General features: G+C 51.4%; 11 protein-coding genes across 11 annotated transcripts; 3 read left to right on the forward strand and 8 right to left on the reverse strand.

Moving 5' to 3' along the window:
* Nucleotides 1-1,182: 1,182 nt before the first annotated feature.
* On the reverse strand, nucleotides 1,183-2,718 carry AA0111_g6262 (hypothetical protein; the record flags this gene model as incomplete). The annotated part of the gene is made up of 1 exon (XM_028652465.1): nucleotides 1,183-2,718. The coding sequence occupies one exon, from the start codon at nucleotides 2,716-2,718 to the stop codon at nucleotides 1,183-1,185; it is 1,536 nt and encodes a 511-aa protein (XP_028506079.1).
* Nucleotides 2,719-3,580: 862 nt separating this feature from the next.
* On the reverse strand, nucleotides 3,581-4,858 carry AA0111_g6263 (hypothetical protein; the record flags this gene model as incomplete). The annotated part of the gene is made up of 1 exon (XM_028652466.1): nucleotides 3,581-4,858. One exon carries the CDS (start codon nucleotides 4,856-4,858, stop codon nucleotides 3,581-3,583), a length of 1,278 nt encoding a protein of 425 aa, XP_028506080.1.
* Nucleotides 4,859-5,526: 668 nt separating this feature from the next.
* Nucleotides 5,527-6,627, reverse strand: AA0111_g6264 (hypothetical protein; the record flags this gene model as incomplete). Its single annotated transcript, XM_028652467.1, has 3 exons — nucleotides 5,527-5,684; nucleotides 5,833-5,916; nucleotides 6,093-6,627. The coding sequence occupies 3 exons, from the start codon at nucleotides 6,625-6,627 to the stop codon at nucleotides 5,527-5,529; spliced, it is 777 nt and encodes a 258-aa protein (XP_028506081.1).
* A 990-nt stretch (nucleotides 6,628-7,617) lies between these two features.
* AA0111_g6265 (hypothetical protein) lies at nucleotides 7,618-8,143 on the reverse strand (the record flags this gene model as incomplete). The annotated part of the gene is made up of 2 exons (XM_028652468.1): nucleotides 7,618-8,082; nucleotides 8,141-8,143. The coding sequence occupies 2 exons, from the start codon at nucleotides 8,141-8,143 to the stop codon at nucleotides 7,618-7,620; spliced, it is 468 nt and encodes a 155-aa protein (XP_028506082.1).
* A 297-nt stretch (nucleotides 8,144-8,440) lies between these two features.
* Nucleotides 8,441-9,630, reverse strand: AA0111_g6266 (hypothetical protein; the record flags this gene model as incomplete). The annotated part of the gene is made up of 3 exons (XM_028652469.1): nucleotides 8,441-9,134; nucleotides 9,182-9,396; nucleotides 9,445-9,630. The coding sequence occupies 3 exons, from the start codon at nucleotides 9,628-9,630 to the stop codon at nucleotides 8,441-8,443; spliced, it is 1,095 nt and encodes a 364-aa protein (XP_028506083.1).
* Nucleotides 9,631-10,872: 1,242 nt separating this feature from the next.
* Nucleotides 10,873-13,005, forward strand: AA0111_g6267 (hypothetical protein; the record flags this gene model as incomplete). The annotated part of the gene is made up of 3 exons (XM_028652470.1): nucleotides 10,873-11,215; nucleotides 11,277-11,592; nucleotides 11,646-13,005. The coding sequence occupies 3 exons, from the start codon at nucleotides 10,873-10,875 to the stop codon at nucleotides 13,003-13,005; spliced, it is 2,019 nt and encodes a 672-aa protein (XP_028506084.1).
* A 78-nt stretch (nucleotides 13,006-13,083) lies between these two features.
* On the reverse strand, nucleotides 13,084-15,387 carry AA0111_g6268 (hypothetical protein; the record flags this gene model as incomplete). Its single annotated transcript, XM_028652471.1, has 1 exon — nucleotides 13,084-15,387. One exon carries the CDS (start codon nucleotides 15,385-15,387, stop codon nucleotides 13,084-13,086), a length of 2,304 nt encoding a protein of 767 aa, XP_028506085.1.
* Nucleotides 15,388-15,774: 387 nt separating this feature from the next.
* AA0111_g6269 (hypothetical protein) lies at nucleotides 15,775-16,725 on the forward strand (the record flags this gene model as incomplete). Its single annotated transcript, XM_028652472.1, has 1 exon — nucleotides 15,775-16,725. The coding sequence occupies one exon, from the start codon at nucleotides 15,775-15,777 to the stop codon at nucleotides 16,723-16,725; it is 951 nt and encodes a 316-aa protein (XP_028506086.1).
* A 217-nt stretch (nucleotides 16,726-16,942) lies between these two features.
* AA0111_g6270 (hypothetical protein) lies at nucleotides 16,943-17,693 on the reverse strand (the record flags this gene model as incomplete). Its single annotated transcript, XM_028652474.1, has 2 exons — nucleotides 16,943-17,560; nucleotides 17,631-17,693. 2 exons carry the CDS (start codon nucleotides 17,691-17,693, stop codon nucleotides 16,943-16,945), a joined length of 681 nt encoding a protein of 226 aa, XP_028506233.1.
* A 250-nt stretch (nucleotides 17,694-17,943) lies between these two features.
* Nucleotides 17,944-18,654, forward strand: AA0111_g6271 (hypothetical protein; the record flags this gene model as incomplete). The annotated part of the gene is made up of 5 exons (XM_028652475.1): nucleotides 17,944-17,946; nucleotides 18,110-18,124; nucleotides 18,186-18,250; nucleotides 18,308-18,460; nucleotides 18,513-18,654. 5 exons carry the CDS (start codon nucleotides 17,944-17,946, stop codon nucleotides 18,652-18,654), a joined length of 378 nt encoding a protein of 125 aa, XP_028506232.1.
* A 591-nt stretch (nucleotides 18,655-19,245) lies between these two features.
* AA0111_g6272 (hypothetical protein) lies at nucleotides 19,246-21,073 on the reverse strand (the record flags this gene model as incomplete). The annotated part of the gene is made up of 2 exons (XM_028652476.1): nucleotides 19,246-20,374; nucleotides 20,796-21,073. The coding sequence occupies 2 exons, from the start codon at nucleotides 21,071-21,073 to the stop codon at nucleotides 19,246-19,248; spliced, it is 1,407 nt and encodes a 468-aa protein (XP_028506259.1).
* Nucleotides 21,074-21,217: the final 144 nt, after the last annotated feature.

The raw sequence follows: 21,217 nt of genomic DNA on the forward strand, positions 1-21,217 counted from the left end.
TTTCAACTAGTCTACATTCGCTCGGAAGGAACAGATCCTCCCACTCATGTACATGCTCAATCATGACATCTGCGCTGGGCATGGAGCATAGGTCCAGGACCCTCGTAGGTAATTTTACATCTTTCTGAAGACCAGAGCACTTTGTATGTCCAGTATTGCAATCGTGATACCAATAATTCAGCTGTTTCAAAGGTACCGGGTCGAGTAGCTTCTCTAGTTTCACGCTTTGAAAAAGGTTCGGAGATGGAGTGTCTGGATTTCATAAGCTTATCATATCGAGGTCAGGTAAGATCTCATGCTACATACCAAATCTACTCCGAAACTCCACAGCAGTCACCCCTACTGGGCTTCTTAGATGAAGATTTTGCTGCTCGAGATGTAATTCGAGCTTCTGATTGTAATAGCCTTCGGATCCAGGTAGAAGAAGCCACACAGGAGTAACATCCAGATCCATCTCTTGTGAAAGTCGCTTGTACGTTGGCCTATTTTCCAACCCGTGAATAAGCATGCTGCATAACACACAGTTGACGGCATTTTCCCTCAATTGCGGTAGTGTGCTCTGACGTCTGTTGCATGTCCAAATATGGCTGTCGCAACCCCATGGCTGACCATTTTCATCGACCCAGGAATCCTTTTTCCATCCTGGAGGATACTCACCGCGCTGAAGAGCACGGAAGGGAATTGATATGCAGCTTTGGCAAAGAGACATGGTAGATATCTGAGTAGCGATCAGGTAAGCGGTAGTTGCGAATTGTTGAAGTGAGGCGTGTTGAGTGGGGTGTGCCCGCTTCTCACAGCCTGCAGGCGCTCTAGGCCTCCCACGCGTTAGTTTCTCCATACTCAATCCAACCAACTTTCTATTTCAATAGGTACGCACTCTTTAGTGGTGCCGTACAATGTTTCAAGTTTCCACTCAATCATGTATTTCCTAGCTAGATTGATGTAGCTACCAAACCTGTTCAACATTAGCTTTATTCGTAGTCGGCAATACTTGGCATATGACCACGCGGGTAGCAGGTCTCTGATGTGGCTTTTCTCTTTCTGATATCTTCTAGAAGTCTGTCTCATTTATCACACATATGTCCTCCCGATAGACTCAAGTCGAATTGAACACATCGCTCATTTCCAAATTCTATTTGTTGTCAAAATTCCTATCCAGTGTAGAAATCTCACCAAAAGAGGCTATCGCAGACCATATCCAATACCTCCACCTTCAGTCGTGATATCGAACCATCCGGAGTTGCCACCAACACAAGTGGTACGCATATAAGCCCACCCTCTAGGTCTCGACTTCTCTTCCAACTCCGGATCTAACTCAACGGCACGCTTGTAAGCCGCCGTCTGGCCGGTACTATCGACCGGATTAACGTACTCGGGGACGTCGCCAAAGTCCTTCTTCTGAAATCGCTGGTGCCAGGTAATATCTACCGTGCTGCCTGGGACAGAGGAGAATGGCATGTTCTCGACGTAGTGGATCTGAATGCCGAGACCGTATATGACGGCTGGGAACCACTTCAGGCGGTCAAAAGAAGCGATAGCGGATGCGCTGAGAACAGGGACAACGAGCTTGGAGCGGGATGCGGTGTTTTCTTTGCTCCTGCCCTGGTCTTTATCAGCTAAGGGAGGGGTGAGCTTCATCAGCGCGATCAGTGTGTTGAGTTCTGGGATACCGCCATAGGTATACTGTGGGTGGCGCGTGAGCGACCAAAGACGCCGGCCGGGAGGTTGAGCCAGCCCCTTCTCGAACGCGTCAGCTTCCTTTATGTACTGGTGCATACGACGAAGGAGACCGAGTGATGTACTCTCTTTGCGCATCTCGATGCTGAACCGGACGTGGCGGATCATGTCAAAGCGACCCAAGTAAGTCAGGCGGTCAAAATAAGTCGTAGTATTCGGACCGACCTCAAAAGTGTTGGCAGAGTAGAAAATGGGGAGGGCCTCGGCACGGGTCTCCTTGTTGACGCGAGTAATACCGAGAAGATCGTTGGTCGCAAAATGATCAAGCTGGTTGTCATCATGAAACTGAATAGTATCATGAGCAGGGTAGTCGCACAGATGCGGTTTGATGGGGCGACCCGTATGAAGCGCGAAGGCGTAGATGAATCGACGTAGCTCTAGGGTGAGGTCCATGAATCTGTGGAACTTGGACACTTCACATTCAGACGTACGAGGTTGACACGTCCGTTTTGGAGCTTTAGACACCATCTTTGGGGTATGGACTTTGTGTTCCTCAGTTTCTTGAGTGAGAGTGTCAACCTCAGGACTGGGTGTAAAAGCTGAGGAAAAGCCAGCTGTGGAGGAGACTTTGTTGACGTAGTACTGATAGCTAGGAGGCTCGTAGCCGCTGTCCGATACCTGTGGGAGGACAACGCCGTATAAGTAGTTGCTGGAGGATAGCTGTGCGCAAGGACGGGAGAGGTTCATATGCGTTCGACCAGAAGAATCATTGCCATTTTCACCATCTGCAACTAATGAAGGGCCATCCTCTTCCATGATCCTTCGAGGGTCCGTAGCTTGGTTCGCAGTCTCGAAAGCGTATAAAGGATCCATAGAATTCGGACCATAGAACGTCGGCCGACCAGGAATAACTCTTGACGAACTATTTGTATTGGTATGTTCTTTGTCAAAGAAGACTTTGCCGCAGCTGTCACAAGAAAGCTGTGATTGAGTCCTCTCCTCTGTCTCATTGGAGGTTGGGTTGCACTCGTAGCAGTACATGGTTCCGTCAGGTAAGCTCACGGGGCTAGAACGTGGCCAATAGTCTGTTGGCAGAAGTAACTGCGGGTCTTTCATAGATACGGCACAAGGTACGTTACCCAAGTTTTCCAGCTTCTTATCAAAAGAAGCAAATGGGTCGTCTATGTTAGTGTGTAACTGTGGTTGCGACAGGCCTCCTTTTTGGCCTTGGTTTGCATGCCAATAGGGCACTGGCTTCAAAAGCTCCACATGCGCTTCATCAGCGAAAACTCTGTCGGTATTTTCTGCGCTTGATAGCTGCTGAGCTTGACTGGTACGTTGCTGTGTATACGTTTTAGCCTTTTTGGAAAGAGTGAATTCCTAGATAAAAGACCCACCATGCGAATACACTTCGACGATCCAGTGGCTGTGGTGGGTAGTATCTCGTCCGACAAACATTTTTTATGAAGAGGCTCGCGCCTGATTGGCGAAAGTGAGTCTCTAACATCCATCGCGTACCAGTAAGACTGAGTGGCTAGTTAGAATGTTTTTGTAACACCATACCTTGGTCACGGTTGACGCTGTTTCGAGAGGTTGAGCTTCACGTTGAAGTGGGTAGAGAGGTGAGGTAGAATTCACAGAGGGCAAAACTAGGGAGATGGGTCCTGGTGAAAGAGCATTCGTATTAAGTTGCGCTCACTTGGTCTTCATTCGTGCTCTCACCTCTTTCTCTGTGGAGCCTAGAAGATATGGGCAAGCGATGGCAGCACGGGTGTACAACCACGGTACGTCTTATCTAGCGACAACACCTAAGGCCCGAAACTCATGACTCACATGAATTGAGAGATGATACGCAGTCGATTATTCACATTTTCGCGAATGTTTACTTTTCAATCGCCGCCCCTTACCACTTCTTGTTTTCGTCGTTGAAGTCGCGTCCCTGGCGCTCTCGCTCTAACCTAGCATCAAACTCTTGCTGTGCGCGCTGCCTCTCCATAGCTCTTTCATCATCACCCTCAACAAATGTGTATGAATCCCCGAGCGTGGAGCCTTCTCTTTGCTCCCTGCGCTCAGGCTCTGCTCTCCGTGATTGCTGCTGTGGCTTTTGAAGGGGCGCTGGCGCACCACCGCGTCTAAGTCGGTCCCAGCTTGATTCCCCAGGCCTTGCTTGCGGCTGGGGCTGCGATTGCGGGTTGTTGACTTCATCCTGGAAGAGGCCGCCGGTAGGAGAAGCGTCGTCATCGAAAGGAAGTGATGATGGCTGTGCAGACTGACGTCGTGGAGATGGTTGGCGATTCCAAGCTTCAGTAGATGGCGGACCCTGCTGGCGTTGTGAAGTCGATTGCGGTGTATCGTTCGAGAAACTCTCCCACGTGTCTGTTCCTGCAGATTGAGACCCCCATGTTTCGTTTCCAGCGGTCGGGCTCATGTCGTCCCCTCCATCGCCGTTCTCTTGGGGTTGCTTACCCCACCTAGCCTGTGGCGAAGGACCACCTCCCGCGCGATTCCTCACCTGCTCCTGGAACTCTCGTCGCCTGTCCTGAATCTCGCGTCCTTGTTGTGCGGTCCGTTGTCCTTCGGCGTGTGACGAAGCCTTCAACTCCTGTCCAAACTGTTCCAGTTTAGGATCGTTTGATGTGTTAACTGCAGCAAGTGGCTGAGCGAGAAGTTGGCCGATGATGTTGCCCATCTGTCCTGCCACCAATACATATAAAGAGAATCGCCATGTATGTCGTGCGAACTGCGCCATATTGCCCTTGATGGGACCAAATTTGTTTCGATCGATGTCCTCGACCTTGGGTTGATAGAAGGGGTACTTCATCTTGTCCCAGGTCCTGTACCATTGGTATGTTCCTGCAGCTGCACCCGTGGCGGCGAAATAGCTTTTTGTCTGCTCGAGCTGGTATATGTGGTATGCGAGCGCCTGTGCTTCCTCCGAGTTTAGTTGACGGCCAACCTTGCGCTCGGCGAACTTGAGGGTAGTCTCGGTCTTGAAGCGGACAGCGCGATCGGAGAAGCCCATGAAGGTGCCTATGATAGGTAATGGCTGGGGTAGGGTGCTCGCGTCGAAGCGAGCGCCTGAGGATGGCGGCGACGCGGATGCATATGGGTCGTCCGACGAGGGATATGGGTTGTCTGAGAAGCCTTCCGGGGCTGTGTTTTCGACGTCCTCGAGCACCATGTTGAGCTATCTGGGATGGGGTTGTCTGCTTGTCTGGTTGTGAAGTGCGTTGCGTGGTGTGACGCGAAGAGCCATCGGAGCTTGTGGTACTTCAAGTGCTAGACTCAAACGATGACGCCATGGAACATTGCCTCGGAACCACCGCCTGGGCAGGGTCCAATTTTGCAAACACCCATACACAATGCCGCTACCCAAGATGCATCTCACACCGAGTCGACATTAGTTTCCACATTGGTCTGCTCTTCATTTCATAAGGTCGAAGTTAAAAGGTTGAAAAGATTCAATACGGTCTATCCCCAAAATAATCCTAATCCAGCAATATACCATCCCTAGAATGTATGTATTTATACAATGGACAAAGAAACGAACCTGCTCCAGATTCGACCGAACTACTGCAAACCCCCATATGCACGCAAAGAAACAGAAACTAGAAAGTGTTGAGCGAGGAAAATACCCAATTCGCTTCAGGAGAACGCCGCGACCCAAAGCCGCCTACAACGGCCAATTACGATAACCAGGAGTAACTCTCGGAGCGCGCTAGAAGAAAAGCGACAAACAGAAACACGATTCACCATCCCTCGCTGCACGCTGTATATACTTTTGCCGACCCTGAATGTCGTTCGAAGAGAACATGGTAACCGGAGTTTGGGCTTCAACGGATACGATGACTATAAGATGATGCAGCGGCAGCCAGCTGTAGGCTCATCTTCGGTATCTCTTCGGCTCCCAGTCTTTCCGGTCTTAGCGTTTTCTTCGTCGTCGACCATCTCTTGTGGCTTAACTGTCATGTGCACCACGTTAGGGGAGTCTGTCTGGAACCGGCAATCTGTCCGTTGTCAGTAGCTGCACCATGAGCTCGCAAGGGTTGGCCTATGCAAGCTGCGCGTCGTAGCTGGCTCGGCCAGTAGGAAGCGTGTGCCGAGCGGTTGGACAAGCCACGCCAAGACATGAGCTGATAGAGAAGATGTTCTTACCTTTTAGTGGCGATTTGTCGTCGAGCATGCGACCAAAGTGGATCAGTCGTATCGAGACTGGCGACGTAGGTCGAGTCTCCCATTCTGTGGAGAGTAGTTAGCGTTTGCCAAAGGAGGTACGGAAGTGCGTGTCAAGTTGCGATTGCGCTCGAAGCTTTATGCAGATCAAGATAGAGAAAGCTGGCGACACAGCCACCCCACTGCCCAGCCAAGCATGACCCGACTTGTGCGCAGAGCAAGGAAGAAATGCGCATGCGTACCTTCTCGCCAGTCCCGCCATATCAGCTCCTTGAGCGTGTATACACTGATGTTGTAGGGGTCCATGTTCTCAACGTTGATGTTGCGCTTCTTCAGGTACTTCTCCTCGATCTTGTATGGATGTCTCGCACCACTAGTGAGGAGCAGCATTATCACGAGCACGGGGCCGTTGGTGTTGTCTGGGTTTGCAGCTGGTGTATCCGTTGACGGCCCAATCGCCTCGGTCTCTGCGCGATTTAACGCAGCGGGAGGTGCGGGTTTCGCAGACGGAGAAGCAGCAACAGGCGCATTCTCAGAGGCGCTGGTCTCGACTGCAGGTGGTGTGGAAGTCGCTATCGGAGCTGTAGCGGGTGTCTCTGCAACCTGCGTGCCCGTGTTCGCAGAGGCTGGCACGACGCCCGACGCCTGGAGAGTCCTCATCTCGACTGGGCTTGACGAGAGACCTTGGTCGCTCCTGCTCTGTGGTCGCGACCCTGCGCCCGCTTGTTGTGGAGTGCTCTGTGGTGCCGTGGGGGCTTGATCCGCTGTAGACGCCATGGTTGGCCGGCTTCACTCGCGATGTTATGCGGCAATAGGAGGAGCGAGCGATTGATTGAGGTCAAGCGAGTGGATGACGGATGCACGACGGGAGATTTCTTCCGGTCAGCGTCGTCGTCGTCGTCGTCGCAGAGGGAACGGCAGCGAAGAATAGTTTGGTGTTGAGATGTATTGGGGCTCTGATGCGTGGGTGATGGAAGGTCGGGCGACCGTGCGCGATTGGAAGGTCGCCGTCGCCGCCTTGCTCTCCTTCTCCGCAATCCGCGAATGCGGCAAGAACGACCCGCTGGCTCCACCAAGAGCCACTACTGAGCCGAGAACACCGCCTCAACGCGTGGCCATGATGCTGCCCACTTGGAATTTGCTGGTACACATCCATCGGTACCACGCACCCTCGTCCAGCTGTCTTGTGCTTCTCCTGTCACTGTCAACTCTGCTGGGCCCACAACGCGCCAGCCTTTCGCTACCCAAGCGTGTGCCCCTGCATGCTATCTTCCCATGGCGATAATTGGTCTGCATGCATCTACTTTACGCCACATGCACAGTAATCAAAGTAGACCCGGGCTTCGTCCCGACATATCTGGCAGTATTGTTTAGCACATGACAAGCTTGCAAGGTCACTACAGACTTGTTCGGTGGCCTGAACAGTGACATGCATGCCGAAAATCACATCTGTTAATGCGAGAGACCGGCAGCGAACGACGTAGCGCGCTGACTCTGCTCCTAGCCCTGCAATGTAGGTCAGTGTTCCGCCCGCCATCCATTCTGGTAGTCTTCGACTCCAGAGATCACGTAAAAGAGGACGAGACATGCTCAGCGAGTTTGTCGAGCCAGGGTAGGTTGGAGATTTCATTATTTCATTCATGTTTCGGTCCTGCACCACCATGGCATGTCCATGTCGTGAGCTGTCCGTACTGCGAGTTGAACTGTCGCTTGTGTGCATGTGGAATACCCTCCATGCTACTGCTCAAGCATCACACGAGTACGAGACTACCAGTTCATCTTCATCTTGTGCTCAATCTCCGTGTGGAAGTCTGGCACCTCACGTAGCTCGCTGCCTGTGAACACATCCTCCCAGCCAATTTCACAATCTCGTCCCTGCAGAATGTCCCGGTGAACGCCACTGCTTCCGCCCAGGGTTGCCGGCCTCCACTCGCCTGCCTCAGCGATCTTGAGCTCCATACCCCTACGCACTGGCTCTGCAATGCCAAACTGTCGCCTCAGCATTTCCATCTTCAGGCGATCTTGGGTGTCTCGCCATTGGGTAAGACGAGCCTCGAGTGGGTGGGCAGACTGAAGAGCGACGGGTGCTGTCGACGACGACGATGCGGTAGGTGCTATGGAAGTCTGGGCGAGGCGAGATCGCAGCGTGTCGTGGACACCGGGAGCAGAGGGTGCCGAAGTCTCGAGAGCGGTTTGCGTGGGGTGCGCCTTGTTAGGGACGAAGCGGAGGGACTGGGGTACATGTTAGGATATGTCAATGTACACGGGCGCTATGGTGCTGGCAGCTTACCATCTTGATGAATGTGGCGCTGGAAGTACGTGGAGTGGTTTTGAGTTGATTGATACGGCGACTGGACGTCGGATACTTGTCTTGATATGCTGGAGTATTGTTGACGTTCGAAGGCGGGATGTCGAATTGTTGTTATCGATGGATGGGAGCTCACTCCAGGCTGCTAGTGACGCGCCCACTAGCGTGGTCTTGGCATACGAGTAGATGGTCAACCCCCAAACTTGACCGCATCACAAACATGAGAGCGAACTGTCTAGCACAGGTGGTGTTTCCCTTTTGATTGCTTTCAGCTTCAAGCAGCTACATGCCGACCATGCTGCCCAGGGGCAGGTCCCAGATTACGCAAGCAGCTATCATAGCTCCTACACTGACCATAGCCGCCATGAGGATGTTGACAGCATTATTGTCTAGCAGATCGCTCCCAACCTCGATTTTCCGACTCTCATGCTGCGGGTCCACGACTGCAATGCCGCTCGCTCCAGCCCTCAGCATTGTCCCCGATGCCTTGACCGACGCTGCAGTGTCCACGCCGCTTGTCTTCGCAGTGCCATTCAAGCCTTCGGAACGACTGCTGACTTTACTTTGTATCTGACCTACTTTCGAGAGGTGGAGCGGGTTACTGCTGCGTACAAGAACTCGTCTGCCTCCCTCGCCTTCTACAACCTTGCCTGAATGCACGTCGATGACGCTAGCTTGGACAAGAGCACCGAGGAGCGAGTCGAGAAGTGTTCCACCAAAACCGGCAGCTGTCAAAGCAAGTGTATATGCAGTCTTCTGCGAGAAGCTCCAGTCTTTGCAGAAGGGCACAAGGAGTGTAGATGTGGCTGAGAGTATGAAAGCTCCGAGCAGCCCAGCACCAAGTCCAGTCGCTGTCACCCCTCCATTTGTACCAGGGGGGACGATGCGCCACGGAGCTGTTATAAGACGTGGCTTCGATTTTGATAGGATACCGAGTTCAGAGGAAAAAGTGTCTGCGGCGACTGCGGCGTAGTTACTAGAGTATGTTAGCAATATGCGGGAACATGGAGGGCATTCGCTTACGCTACGATACCTATCACCAGCGCGTCGCTGCCTCTATGCCAACATAGACCCTGGTCACCATATCTCCCTTCTTTCCTTAGCTGCCAGAGGTGTAGTAATATTAGCACCGAGGCTACGCCGGAGTTCGCAATAACTTGAACATGGTTGCGAGTGCCTTCTCCACCAGATGCACCTGTCGCTGACTGTGTCAATTTCACTTTGATATCATGCTTGACCTGTCCTTGTGTTAGATATCTTCTGCAGGACTCTTCGAAAGAGCATACCTTCGTTGCGGTACTGCCAGCCAAGAAGAAGACTGCAAGAAGAGCAAAGAATACACTCCACGGATGTAACGCGTGTACAACTGCTGTCACGAACGCTGCAAGAAGTCCGATTGGGGTCAGTGACTTTCGCGAGTACGCTCTGTATACGAGCGCAGCAGTAGCTGGAACCGCTATAACGGGTCTCATGCTTGGACGTGTTGGACTTGGTGTAGGGCGGCACGGAGGTGTGGCTCGAGATGGTGACCCTTCCCGAGATCGATTGATGTTGCGTCATGCATGGCCAAGCGTCCACAGGTCTATCATAGGCTGGGACCCACCCAGGCATCGCCATCATCAACCTCATAACCCGTGAAACTTACAATCATCTATGTGTAGCTACTGGGACACAGAAAGCTCTGTCTTTCTTCTAGATCCCTTGCAGCAACCTGAACAGCGCTTCGAAGGCGCACACGCATTGTCGTCACGCACCCTACCCTCAGTGGTGTGCCAGATCCGTTCCACCATCATTCAGTTCCTTGCCAAAGCCGTTAAGATCTATATAAACCTTACATTCCCTGGTAGTTTCCCAAAAGGTTCAGCAACACGTATGAATTAACTCGACCACTTCCGATCCGAGGCAACTTGCAAGGGGTCTTCGAACGTTGATTTATACGGAGTCACAAAAAACATCTTCGACAGCCTTGGTGATCAAGACTACTCTCAAATCTTGCATTTCTTAAGCTCACAGTCGATGATCAACTGGAGACAATTCGAGTTTTCGGGCACAGGTACGTCTTCACGATGTTTGACCTGGCAAGCGCGCAACGAAATCAACGGCTCTACTACGAGATCTCGCAGTGCTCTAAGAGGATGATAAAAGTTCAGAAGTTCCAATTACTATCACAAAGACCAAGTGCCAGCAGATATGAGCTAAACGAATAGGAGTGGAATGCTGTTAGTGAAAGCTTGGGAAAGCTTGACCATTGTCAAATTTGCTTAAGCTCATCGTGCGACGGGTGACACCTGCTGCGTGCGCCTAACAGGCGTCCAACGAGGCTGTGTCTTGTACCAATCGCGACTCAGCCCAGGACCGGCAATAAGAGTCCGTCTGCAAGAAATGCTGCGATTGGTCCGCGAGGGTGACCCAACTAGGGATAGTCGAATCTCTCTCAACGCCTGGTCACACCCAGAGCATTCATGGCTAAGATCCCGTGTAAGGCCCACAGTGTGTACTAGATTGTCTACAAGAGGCTTTCAACACCCTTGAATTCGGTTCATAGCCACACATGTCCCTTGGCTGTGCATCGTCCTATTTGGGTGAGCTGTCCGCATCTGCAAATACAGCACAAGATATAAGGCATCACTGTCTGGAACGATGGAGGAACTCAAATCACCCGCTTTCATTCTCTCTGCACTCGTCTTTCCGCTGTCTTTTTCCGATTCTCAAACATGGCGATATATCTCTTCAAACTTGTCCGGAGAAAGCTCAGGGAACGCGAAGCCAAAAAGGTCATCCCAACTACAGATGACTCCCACCTAGTACCTGAGCCTGCCTCAGGACAAGAGCTTCAGGACTACCCGAATAGACATAACCATGGACTATCTCAAGACTCAACAGGAAGCCACATCAATTTCCTTACACCTGAAGAGGCAGCACAGCAAAAGATAGAAGCTCGCCGAAGAAGGACGCGGCAGTTGAAGTTGATGCTAGGACTTGTGTTACCCAACTTCCTGGCTGCGATGGACGTGACTATCGTTGCTCCGGCTATTCCACTTATATCATCTCACTTCGGTACGTCGTTCCAGTCTGTCCCCTCAGCCGCAAATACCTACGTGCTAACATATGTCCTTAGACCAGCTGTCCGGAAGCTTCAACTGGATTGTAGCAGCTTACACGCTTACATTCACCACATTTATTCCTGCATCAGGCCAACTAGCTGATATCTACGGTCGCCACTTCGCACTTCAGTTCGAGATGTTTTGGATCATGGTAGGGAGTGTGATCTGTGCTACCGCCCAGTCTTGGAGCATGTTGCTTGCGGGCCGTGCGTTGCAAGGCTTAGGTGCTGCTGGCATTGTGAGTTTGAGTCGTATCATTGTGTCTGACGGATCAACACTGGCGGAGAACTCGAGAAGTACCTCAGTCCTATCATTGATCATGGGATGCAGGTAAGTTCTCACTCGATTCAACTGAGGAACTTGTACTGATCATGTTGAACTAGTTATGCTGTCGGCCCAGTCATCGGTGGCTACCTCGCAGATGCGAGTTGGCGATACATATTCGTCCTCCCAATCGGCGTCGCAGTGATTGCCATGGTCATCATCTTCTTCGTCATGCGCAAAGAGCTCGCTCAAGGACGTGCCATAACCGCACCAGGCGAATCGCGCCGTTTGGGCTATATCTCCGGTCTCGCCATCATCGACTGGCCCGGCCTAACCATGTTCATCTTTGGAGTAGGCTGTGTAATCCTCGCAATACAATGGGGCGGAACACAGTATTCCTGGAGCTCAGTCCCGGTCATTGTCTCTCTCATCGTCGGCATTGTCCTGTGCATTGCGTTCTTCATACACGAGTACTTCCTAGGCCCTGGCCGGGTCATGGCGAGATTCTTTCCTCGTCAAGTTCCCATGATTCCCTCCACACTCTTCCGCAAGAAGGACACAACGCTGCTTATGATCATCAACTTCTCTGCTGGTATCTCCATGGTCTCCGCTTTCTACTTCCTGTCCTACTACTGGCAGCTTGCCGAGGGGTACTCATCCAGCCAAGCCGGTGTACAGCTCCTCTACTATACACCTGGCCTAGGTGTAGGTGTCTACACTGCAGCCATGCTATGTAACCGTTGGCCAAGACAAACATTCTCCCCTTTGCTCATCGGTTCCATTGTTGAAGGAGTCGGTCTCGCACTCCTCACCTACTCGATATCCATCCGCCACATCACACTGGTAAAAGTGTTCCTCGCTGTATCAGGCGCAGGAACAGGATTACGCTTCATGCCCATTGCCCTTCACGCAGCAGGTATCTGGTCAACGCGTATTTCCAGTATGCAATCACTGCTTTCCTTCATGGTGCCTCTGGGGGAGACGGTTGGTATCGCAATGATGGGATCGGTCTTTTCAAACAAGCTTTCCATTTTTCTGACGAGAATCAACCCTGGGAACGGTATCTCGTTACCTGCCACTGGCCCACCGAGCCTCGAACTCTTGAACAGTCTTCCTGCAGCAGTCAAGACAGAAGTGCAGAATGCGGCTGCCAAGGCAGTGATGTGGTCTTTGATCTCCGTGTTGCCTTTTGTTGCCGCAGCAATTGTTGCATCCTGCTTTCTGGGCAACGTGTGGATCGGAAAATCGGCAACGAAGGGCAAAGAAGGAGAACCGGCACGCCCAGCGGAGATGGGCAAGGTCTTGTATGACTTTTACATGCTCGCTCTCTGCACTGGAAAAGTTGTGGAGCAGAAGCAAGATCTGGATGTCAATACCTCAGATGAGGCGGCGAAGGGAAGAGGAGATTTACAGGAGGGCAATGCAAGCACGACAGCGTCAAACAAGAAACAGTATGGGGCTGTCTATAGCTCGGTGTAAGATATTGATAGACATAGACTGTATTTTATCTCCTCCTAGACCTTTTTGAACGACTCTCAGTCACTGCTCTTACTAGTCCTAGCAGATTCGCTCATACGGCTCCCTCCAAGGTACACCCAGCACCTCGAAAATCTTTTTCTCGCTCCTAGCCTCTACTAAGACACCCTCGTTCAGCTTCTCACCCCTTCTCCCTCGATGAACGTCCTTGTACAACCCCCTTTGATTCAACCTCATATTCTTCTTGCGTGCCAGCAGTCGGATGCTGCGATTGAAAATGTCATTGCCAGTGAAGTATATCAGCGCAGCTCCCATTTCCTCTTCCGGTACAAGGAGAAAGTCCATCCTGCGCCAGACCTCTGAGGTCGGGAGACAAGAAGCTCCATGCCACTTTGACCCTGTAGCGTCGTTGGATCGAGAAGTCGCTAGGGATGCTTTCAAAAATCCAATCTTGTAGAGACGAGGGACTAGGACTTCGAATACCGTTGTCCGCATGACGGCAAGCGAAGTACCGGGTTTTGTAAGTATCACATCGATATCGCCCGAGTCTTCTGCGCCTCGGCGATAACTACCCATAATGGTAGCATTGAATTTGGTATCGATCTTCTGCAATTCTTTTACGAGGATGGCGCCGTGTGCTTCCACCTCAGCGCGTGGTATCCTAGAGTTGAAGTCATCATAACGCTCTACGCCGACTTTGTTGCTCTCGGTAAGCCTCGCCTTGATTCGAAGATCGTCGAGCGTACGATAACCCGCTTGGATCCATCTATTAGCCTGAACAAGTCCAGCGCCATAGACACCAAGAAACAATCGGAGAACTGAATCTAGAGGGTCATCTCGAGTACTTTCCAGTCTGCGAAGATGATCGGTGAGCACAATCTCTTCAATCTTGTCGGCCAGTCGCAAACCAATACCAGGAAGTGCTGCAGCTTGTTTCGCAGTGTTGATCTTGGTAGTCTGCTTCTTCAATGTAGTTATGCACTTGCGGTAGCTTATCGGCCGCCATGTGTCCTGCGTCTGCTCGTAGTATTTGCACATCTGGCCCAAGATCTCAATGGTTCGGGCATTGGGATTCGGGGACGTATAGCCTTGAGCACCCGGATTCATATACTGGAATACGTTTTGGTTGAAGGGCTTCTTTTCACGTAAGGCTGATGCTTTCGAGATGAAATTAAACTTATTCGGTAGTTTGGGAGTCGTTGCCACGGGCTCTTCGTCTGTATCTGAGTCCTCCACATCCTCGTCCTCCTCCAGCAGCAAGTGTGATGTGGCTTTGGCTTCTAGTATAGCCCGAGAAAGATCATCGTCGAACTTATCGATAGCCTTTGGTTGCGTAGCTTTCTTGACGCTCGAAGATAGCATGACAAAACTATCTCTAACAGTTTCGTCCAAAGAGCCAGATGGAGCTATATCTGCAGTGATCTGGGTAGCAGGGACATCTTCTTTTTCTGGATGTGAATCAGTATTCTGCAAGCATGCAGTCGTCTGTCGTGTTGACGATTTGACCTGTAGCGGCGTCTGCGAAGCGGCCGAAGCATTTGATTGCAGCGTCGGCTGTTTGAGTCCTCTACTATTGGGCGCGCCTTTTGGAGCAAACCGTGGCCAGCTCGGGTCTTGGAGCCCTCGGAATTGTATACACTCCGGTACATATGGTTCGTACTTGACTAGTACAATATCCTTGGGGAGTCCTGGCATGTTCAAATGTTTCAACAAGCTCATGTATGTGTACTGGTCATCATCCACGATGACGTGTGTGATGTCTTCTCTCCATGTTTTGACCCAAGCAGCTCCAAGTTGTATTACTTTGTGTATACGACGTCTCCGAGTTGTGAGAATATCGTCGTTCGGTGGGTAGAAATATACGACTTTGCCCTTGAGATATTGTTTGTACTCAGGATCCAGCTGAATGTTGATCGCTGGTTTAGGGTTCCTCTTGTTCCCGCACTCTCGGGGAACATCACCTACTCGAATGTAGAACGGTGTAAAATCTTTGTCAGCTGTCTCAGGTGAGGACAATACCCTTCTTAGCTTGATTTTCGGACCAGCAGATGTTACCGTTGTCCTACTGCGTGGTTTCGTGGCTGGAGAGCCTCTGATACGTTCTGATTCGGGCGCCGTAGATGAGCGCATCGGCTTATGGCCCGCCTGTCGCTCTGTCTCGCGTAGTTTCCTTGTATGCGCTTCGAACGCCTCTCTTGGTGTCAGTCCGAGAAAGTTACTTGTTTGTCTTGTGAGGGATGTGGGTCTCGTGGATCTCGATTCTCTTAGTGCTTGTTCGAGCTTATTCGCGCTGTTGTCCAGGGTGTCTTGTGCATCGTTGGACGTATCCATGAGTTCGTGTTCTTTGAAGTAGGCTTCCTTGGCTGCAAGCTCGGAGTCTGACATTGTAGAGGATTCTGTAGTTCGGTGGTCGAGTCTTTGCGACTACAGTGGTGTTGACTCAATCTGGGTCGTTAGTGACAATGGCAAGGCTCCATTTGAAGTCGTTCAATGTTGAGCGTGATGGGTGCGAGGTGGTCAAGAGCGACAACTGCGAAGACCTATTTGCCCAATATAGAACCTTGTATACCGATCGCAGGCACCGTTCGTCATACCTGCGGTTACCTGGCAATATGTAGGTGAAAGAGTCGTGGAATATGACCGAGGCAGCAGCGCGTACAGGGATGTCAGTTGACGCGAAAGCACGTGGCACTTTGGCCGCATTGATACTAGCTCGAGGCTTGCTCTCGTCATTTCTCGAGTTTGGCGGGACACAGATATCCCCCATCCAAAATGCTGCAACCACGGATAATAGCGCCATTGCGACGCACGTTCCTTGATGTCTCGTCGATCTGCGTAAGGTGTCAGGGTCGACTTGCAATATCCTCAATTGCAAGGCAACCATCCACTCGACCATTCACCTCGATACATACTCTGCGCCAGCAAGAAACAGCTCCCAAGCCCACCCCCGGCTCACCCGCTCCCAACCCCAAAGATGAAGACATATTCATCCCGAAGCCTCTCGGCCGCCCCATCGGTTTCAGCAGGCCTCCGCAACCGGGCGAAAACACTAGCAACCCCAAGACCAAAAAAGATTACTCCGGCATGAGTATGTCGCAACGGAACCTCGAGAAGCGCAAAGACCTTGTGGAGAAGTGGGGCACGAACTACTTCCGTGACTTTAAGAATATCCGCAAGTACAGATCAGGAAAGACATTCATGGCAAACCCGAGAATCTTCAAGAAAGACGCTGCGCTGTACTTTCCCAACTTTCACGGAGATACACTGGAGGGAAAGGACAAGGACACTACAGACGTGCTCAACGGCAAGATTAGTGTTGTGAATGTGTTTAGTTCAGATTGGGGAGTACGCCAGGTGGACACATTCACAGGAAAGCAAACGAATGCTGGGCTGCACGATATTCTTGCACAAAACCCGGGCGTTGCGCAGATGGTGGATATCAATATCGAAGAGAACAGCATGAAAGCAATGATCATATCTTTGTTCCAGTGGCGCTTGAAGGCCTCTAAAGCAAAGGAGGATTGGGGAAAGTATTTTATTGTAAAGAGAGGTGTTAGTGAGAGGATAAGGGAGACTATCGGATTATTAAACGGCAGAGTCGGCTATGTCTATCTCGTAGACCAAGACTGCAAGATTCGATGGGCGGGAAGCGGGGACGCGGAAGGGACAGAGATGGAGGATATGAACCGGGGTTTTGCGAAGATGGTCTCTGAAGCCCGATAGTGCTTTCTGCAACGCCTACATTGGGGAGGTATAATGACGGCATGTAACGATATCTTGTACAGCATACGGAAGACTCCAATTCCCACGATACCCGAAATCTCTGGAAACATAACTGTAATCATACAGGCCCAAGACGCCTTACGCATAGCATGCTAATGAAAGTCATGAGGATATCCAGCCCGCTTGAACGCCCAAAATGAAGATGTGCAACTCCAGCCTACCTGAACCATAGCAGCATCAAGAAGCAGAACGCGATGAAGCTACCCAATATGATGCCGTCTCTGCGCTTCTTTGTCCCAATCCTTCCAATCAAACTGTTGATGCCTGGCACTTGACTTGCTGCGCCCACTATTCTCCGGTTAATGCTTGTCAATGTTTCCCTTTGCAGGCTGAAGTTCTCTTGTACAGCGTATGCCTGGCTGAGAACCGAGTCGGCCACGTTGTGCGAGTTGTCGATGCGATTTCTCTCGTCAAGCATGTAGTCAGCCTCCGCCTGCTCTGGGTTCGCAGACCGGTATGCATCGATGTCCGATCGTACATTGGAGAGGAGGTTTGCTCGATTACGGGCATCGTTGAGGGTGGCCTTTAAGCGCGCGAGCTCGCGACGGTGATCTGAAAGTACTTCGCGATGTCTGGCAAGATTGTTCTGCTTCACAGCCGAGGAGCCGTGTGCCGATTCGGAGTCGAGGAGCCGTGAGAGCTGGCCGACAAGTCCATCTCTTTGCTCAAGAATCTCCTGTAGCCTAGTCTCGACGCGCAACTCTTCTTCTGAGGGCTTTGCGGGGATGTTTGGCGTCGAACCGAACTGCGAGTATGTGTGGAACAGCGTCTCTGTCTACCATGCCTTGTTAGCAGGGCTGTAGCGAAAGCCGACCAAGTCCGTCGCAGCAGTGAATAAAACCCACTTGTTGTTCAAGAGTGCGCGCTTGCTGACGCAGTTGCGCCCATCCACCTCCAGTAGAAGACATTTCGAGTAGTATGGTGTCTTTACAGGCAGAGGCGGCAACAATGGACCTTGGACTTCTGGCATGATGAGGGTCGCACCTGCCCTGGCGCGGGCTACGCAATGCACGGCCAAGGCGCTAGTCTATCTCAGGGATAGTGCGGATAGTTTAGCGGCCACAGTCGAATTCGACCTGTGGACAACACCAAAAGTATTTCGTTGACGACACGCGAGACCCCATCCACATCACCCGGTCCTACTAACACACAGTCAAAATGGTATGTCTATGCTCTCAATTATCTGTTCAGCACGAGAAATGCGTCGCGCAGCCCTGGACCGCCGACAGTGGAGGGGTCAGGCTGTTGCACCCTCCGCTAGTGGTGCTGCGCAGGATTTGAGATTTCACGATTGAGAGAACATGTGCTGACTTGATGCCTCCAGTCTACTCCCAAGGTCGTACGTACACCCTCGCTCGCGCAAACACCACCGTCCGATTTCGTGCTCACAACCACCGCAGAAGACCGCCCAGCTGTGGAACAAGTCCAAGGATGAGCTCGCGTCCCAGCTCACCGACCTCAAGTCGTATGTCGCCGAACACGGAACACTGGCAGGAAAGACGGAATGCTGACGGATGTAAAGGGAGTTGATCCAGCTCAGGACCGCCAAGGTCACCGGTGGCTCCAACACCAAGCTCACCCGCATTCATGACGTCCGCAAGGGAATCGCCAAGGTCCTTACTGTCATCAACGCCAACCAGAGGGCTCAGCTCAGGCTCTTCTACAAGGGCAAGAAGTGCGTTTAGGCCGACTTGGAAGCTCCAGGACAAGTTTCTAACATTGCCTAGGTACACTCCTCTTGACCTCCGCCCCAAGCAGACCCGCGCCATCCGCCGAAGACTCACCAAGCACGAGGCTTCGCTCGTCACTGAGAAGCAGAAGAAGAGGAACACACACTTCCCCCAGCGAAAGTACGCCGTCAAGGCATAAGCGTGCTTTCGTGAAGGTGTTTCCTCTTTTCTTCCTTTGTCTCTCATGAAGCATTGCATTGCCGGAGCTTTTCCAGCTAGCGACTCACCAGTGTACCCTTAGTACCATACTCCAACGGGGCCAGGAAGGTGAGATAGCAGATGGGAATGGACGGACAGGGCGATCTTTAACGGAAATGGGTTGGCGTCCATGTCAAGATCTATGAATAAAAAGTTCAGACAAGCACGGAATGATACCTCATGATTTGTGAAAGGAATCTACCTTGTTTCCACGATTCCATGAGCAACGTCCGATGCGCCTGAAGTACGAATTATGACCTACTGAAAGCATGCAACCTGGGTAATGTAGCCCTTACGAATTGACCAATTTTGCTAGCGCTAGGTTACTGTTTTTCTAATGCGCTGGCTATGCATTTAGTCTTTGCCGTATTGGTGGATATATGCGATACCTCTATTGACAGAACTTTTGCGCTTAAACTAAGAGGACAATGCTCGCCTGTCAGACATACATATCAATCACATTCATCAGCCAACAATCTCAATCACAACACCTTCTCATACGACACAAGACCTCTCCACACTCTTGTACTCTTCAAGAAGCTGCCTCCCACTCCTTGTACAGACTCAGCTCTTCCTCTTTAACGCCCACCATTTCTTCCCTTACACCTATAACACCGACCCTGCCAATTGCCTCTGGGTCTTTGTACTCCGCAAGGGAAGTCTTGAGCGATTCGATGATGGCCTCTTTGTCCTCCACAAGTAAGACAATAGCATCGAAACCACCAGCGCCGGGTACGACGCCGCCAAAAACACCGTCCAGTTTCGAGCAATAGTCTAGGAGACGTGTTTGCTGAGGCGGCTCAATAGGCACACCTGACTTCTCGCCCATGTCGCGAATCAAAGCGCGGTTGCCATCTATGATCTTCCTCAGGGTGTCATATTTCGATGCATTGTCGCCTTGTACCTCTGTCGCCAGACGCGTAAGCTCAGCAGCTAGGGCCTCATTGCCGCGTTGTAGCTCTTTCCAGATCTTCTCCGCTTCTTCTGGTTTCTGTGCTCTCCAGGCAAGGACTTTTTTGACCATACCCGGTGTTTCACTTCCGCAGTCGACGTCGCACATGACCAGTCGCAGACCCTCGGGCATCTTGATAGCAGCTTTCTGTATCTCAGTGTCCCATGTCGGCCCTTCGACTAAGGAACGCAACTGTGTTGCGAAACCCGGACTGCTAGGCTGAGGTAGGTTACCCAGGAGGGACGGCGAGAAACGCTTGTATAGGCATGATCCGAAGACGGCAGAGGCGATGTCAAAACCGCTTCCGACTTTGCCTTGAGCATGCGAGTGAGAGGCTTGAGCAAGATTGTGGAGGATAGTTTGACCCTTTTCTGTTCGTACGTCGAACAGGTCTTTTGGAAGGTAGAATCCTAGTACTGCTGCCGTAAAACTTGTGACCAGTGCTGCGCTACTTCCCAATCCCGTCTTATGCGCCTCCTTCAAGCTCACGTTGAAGTCCTGGAAACGAGAAACTTTGTGCGGCTGGGAGATTTGGTTGGAGCTACGGGCGACGCCTGGGTTGGAGTAATAAGCTTGATCAGCTAGAATGCGGATGCTGGAGGGTTGGATGAGAGTCTTTGGGAGGAGGGCGTGGATATATGTTAATGCATATGTCAGAGCGGTTTCTATGAATGGGTTGCGGGATCTGGCGATAGATTGCTCATGGCCGCTAAGATAGTGGTTAGTCGTTCCTTATCTACCGGATCGAAGAGGATTATTTCGATGACCATCACCGGGTGGTATCTACTATAGCAATAGACAGTCTTGCATAGTGATGCAACAAAGAAAGTGAATCAGAAAACGCCAGAGCACGATTGAAGTAGAAAAAGGGCACACGACCAAAGCGTCAGTCGAGTATTGATACAGGCGCCTGTAATCGCAGGCACAGTCATGATTGTAGCCTTGTCCGGCAACAGCTATTGACAGAGGATGTGGTTGCAGGCTCATGAAAAGCGCATTGCCCAATTAGGTAGAGATGCAAGGAGGCATGTTGAGGATATGCCGAGAAAAAAAGAAAAGAAAAGAGAGCCAACGAAACAAGTGACAACACGCTTGAAGAATATGTCTGATGAAGTGAGGGATGCACTTACACGCTCAATTGTGTGATTGTGATGCCTCCATCTTCACTCTGCGACCGGTATCCATACTCCCAGATTGCCTCACGGAACTGAGGACTTGTCACAAGGATCTCATTGATCGTCACACCGGATCTCGTTTTGATAGGTTCGACAACGGTGTGAATCCTCGCGTCTAAACCGAATACCAGGCCTGTATATTCCCGGTCAAGTACGAGGTAGCCACCCGCAACTAGTACCTTTGCCGGACAAGAAACGGCCTTCGGGCTCAACGGCGCGTCCGATGAGGACATGCTGGAAGTGGAGCAGTTGGTGGGATAGGATGTAGCGGAACCTGGATTAGTTGGATTGATAATTTGATAGCAGGCAGCAATATTCGCGCAATGTTGGTTGGAGGGAGCTGAGGATGGTGGTCCTGCGGGGGTGTGCAGCGTAAC

This window comes from Alternaria arborescens (genome assembly GCF_004154835.1).
Source record: "Alternaria arborescens strain FERA 675 chromosome Unknown contig_13, whole genome shotgun sequence".
Classification (NCBI taxonomy): domain Eukaryota; kingdom Fungi; phylum Ascomycota; class Dothideomycetes; order Pleosporales; family Pleosporaceae; genus Alternaria; species Alternaria arborescens.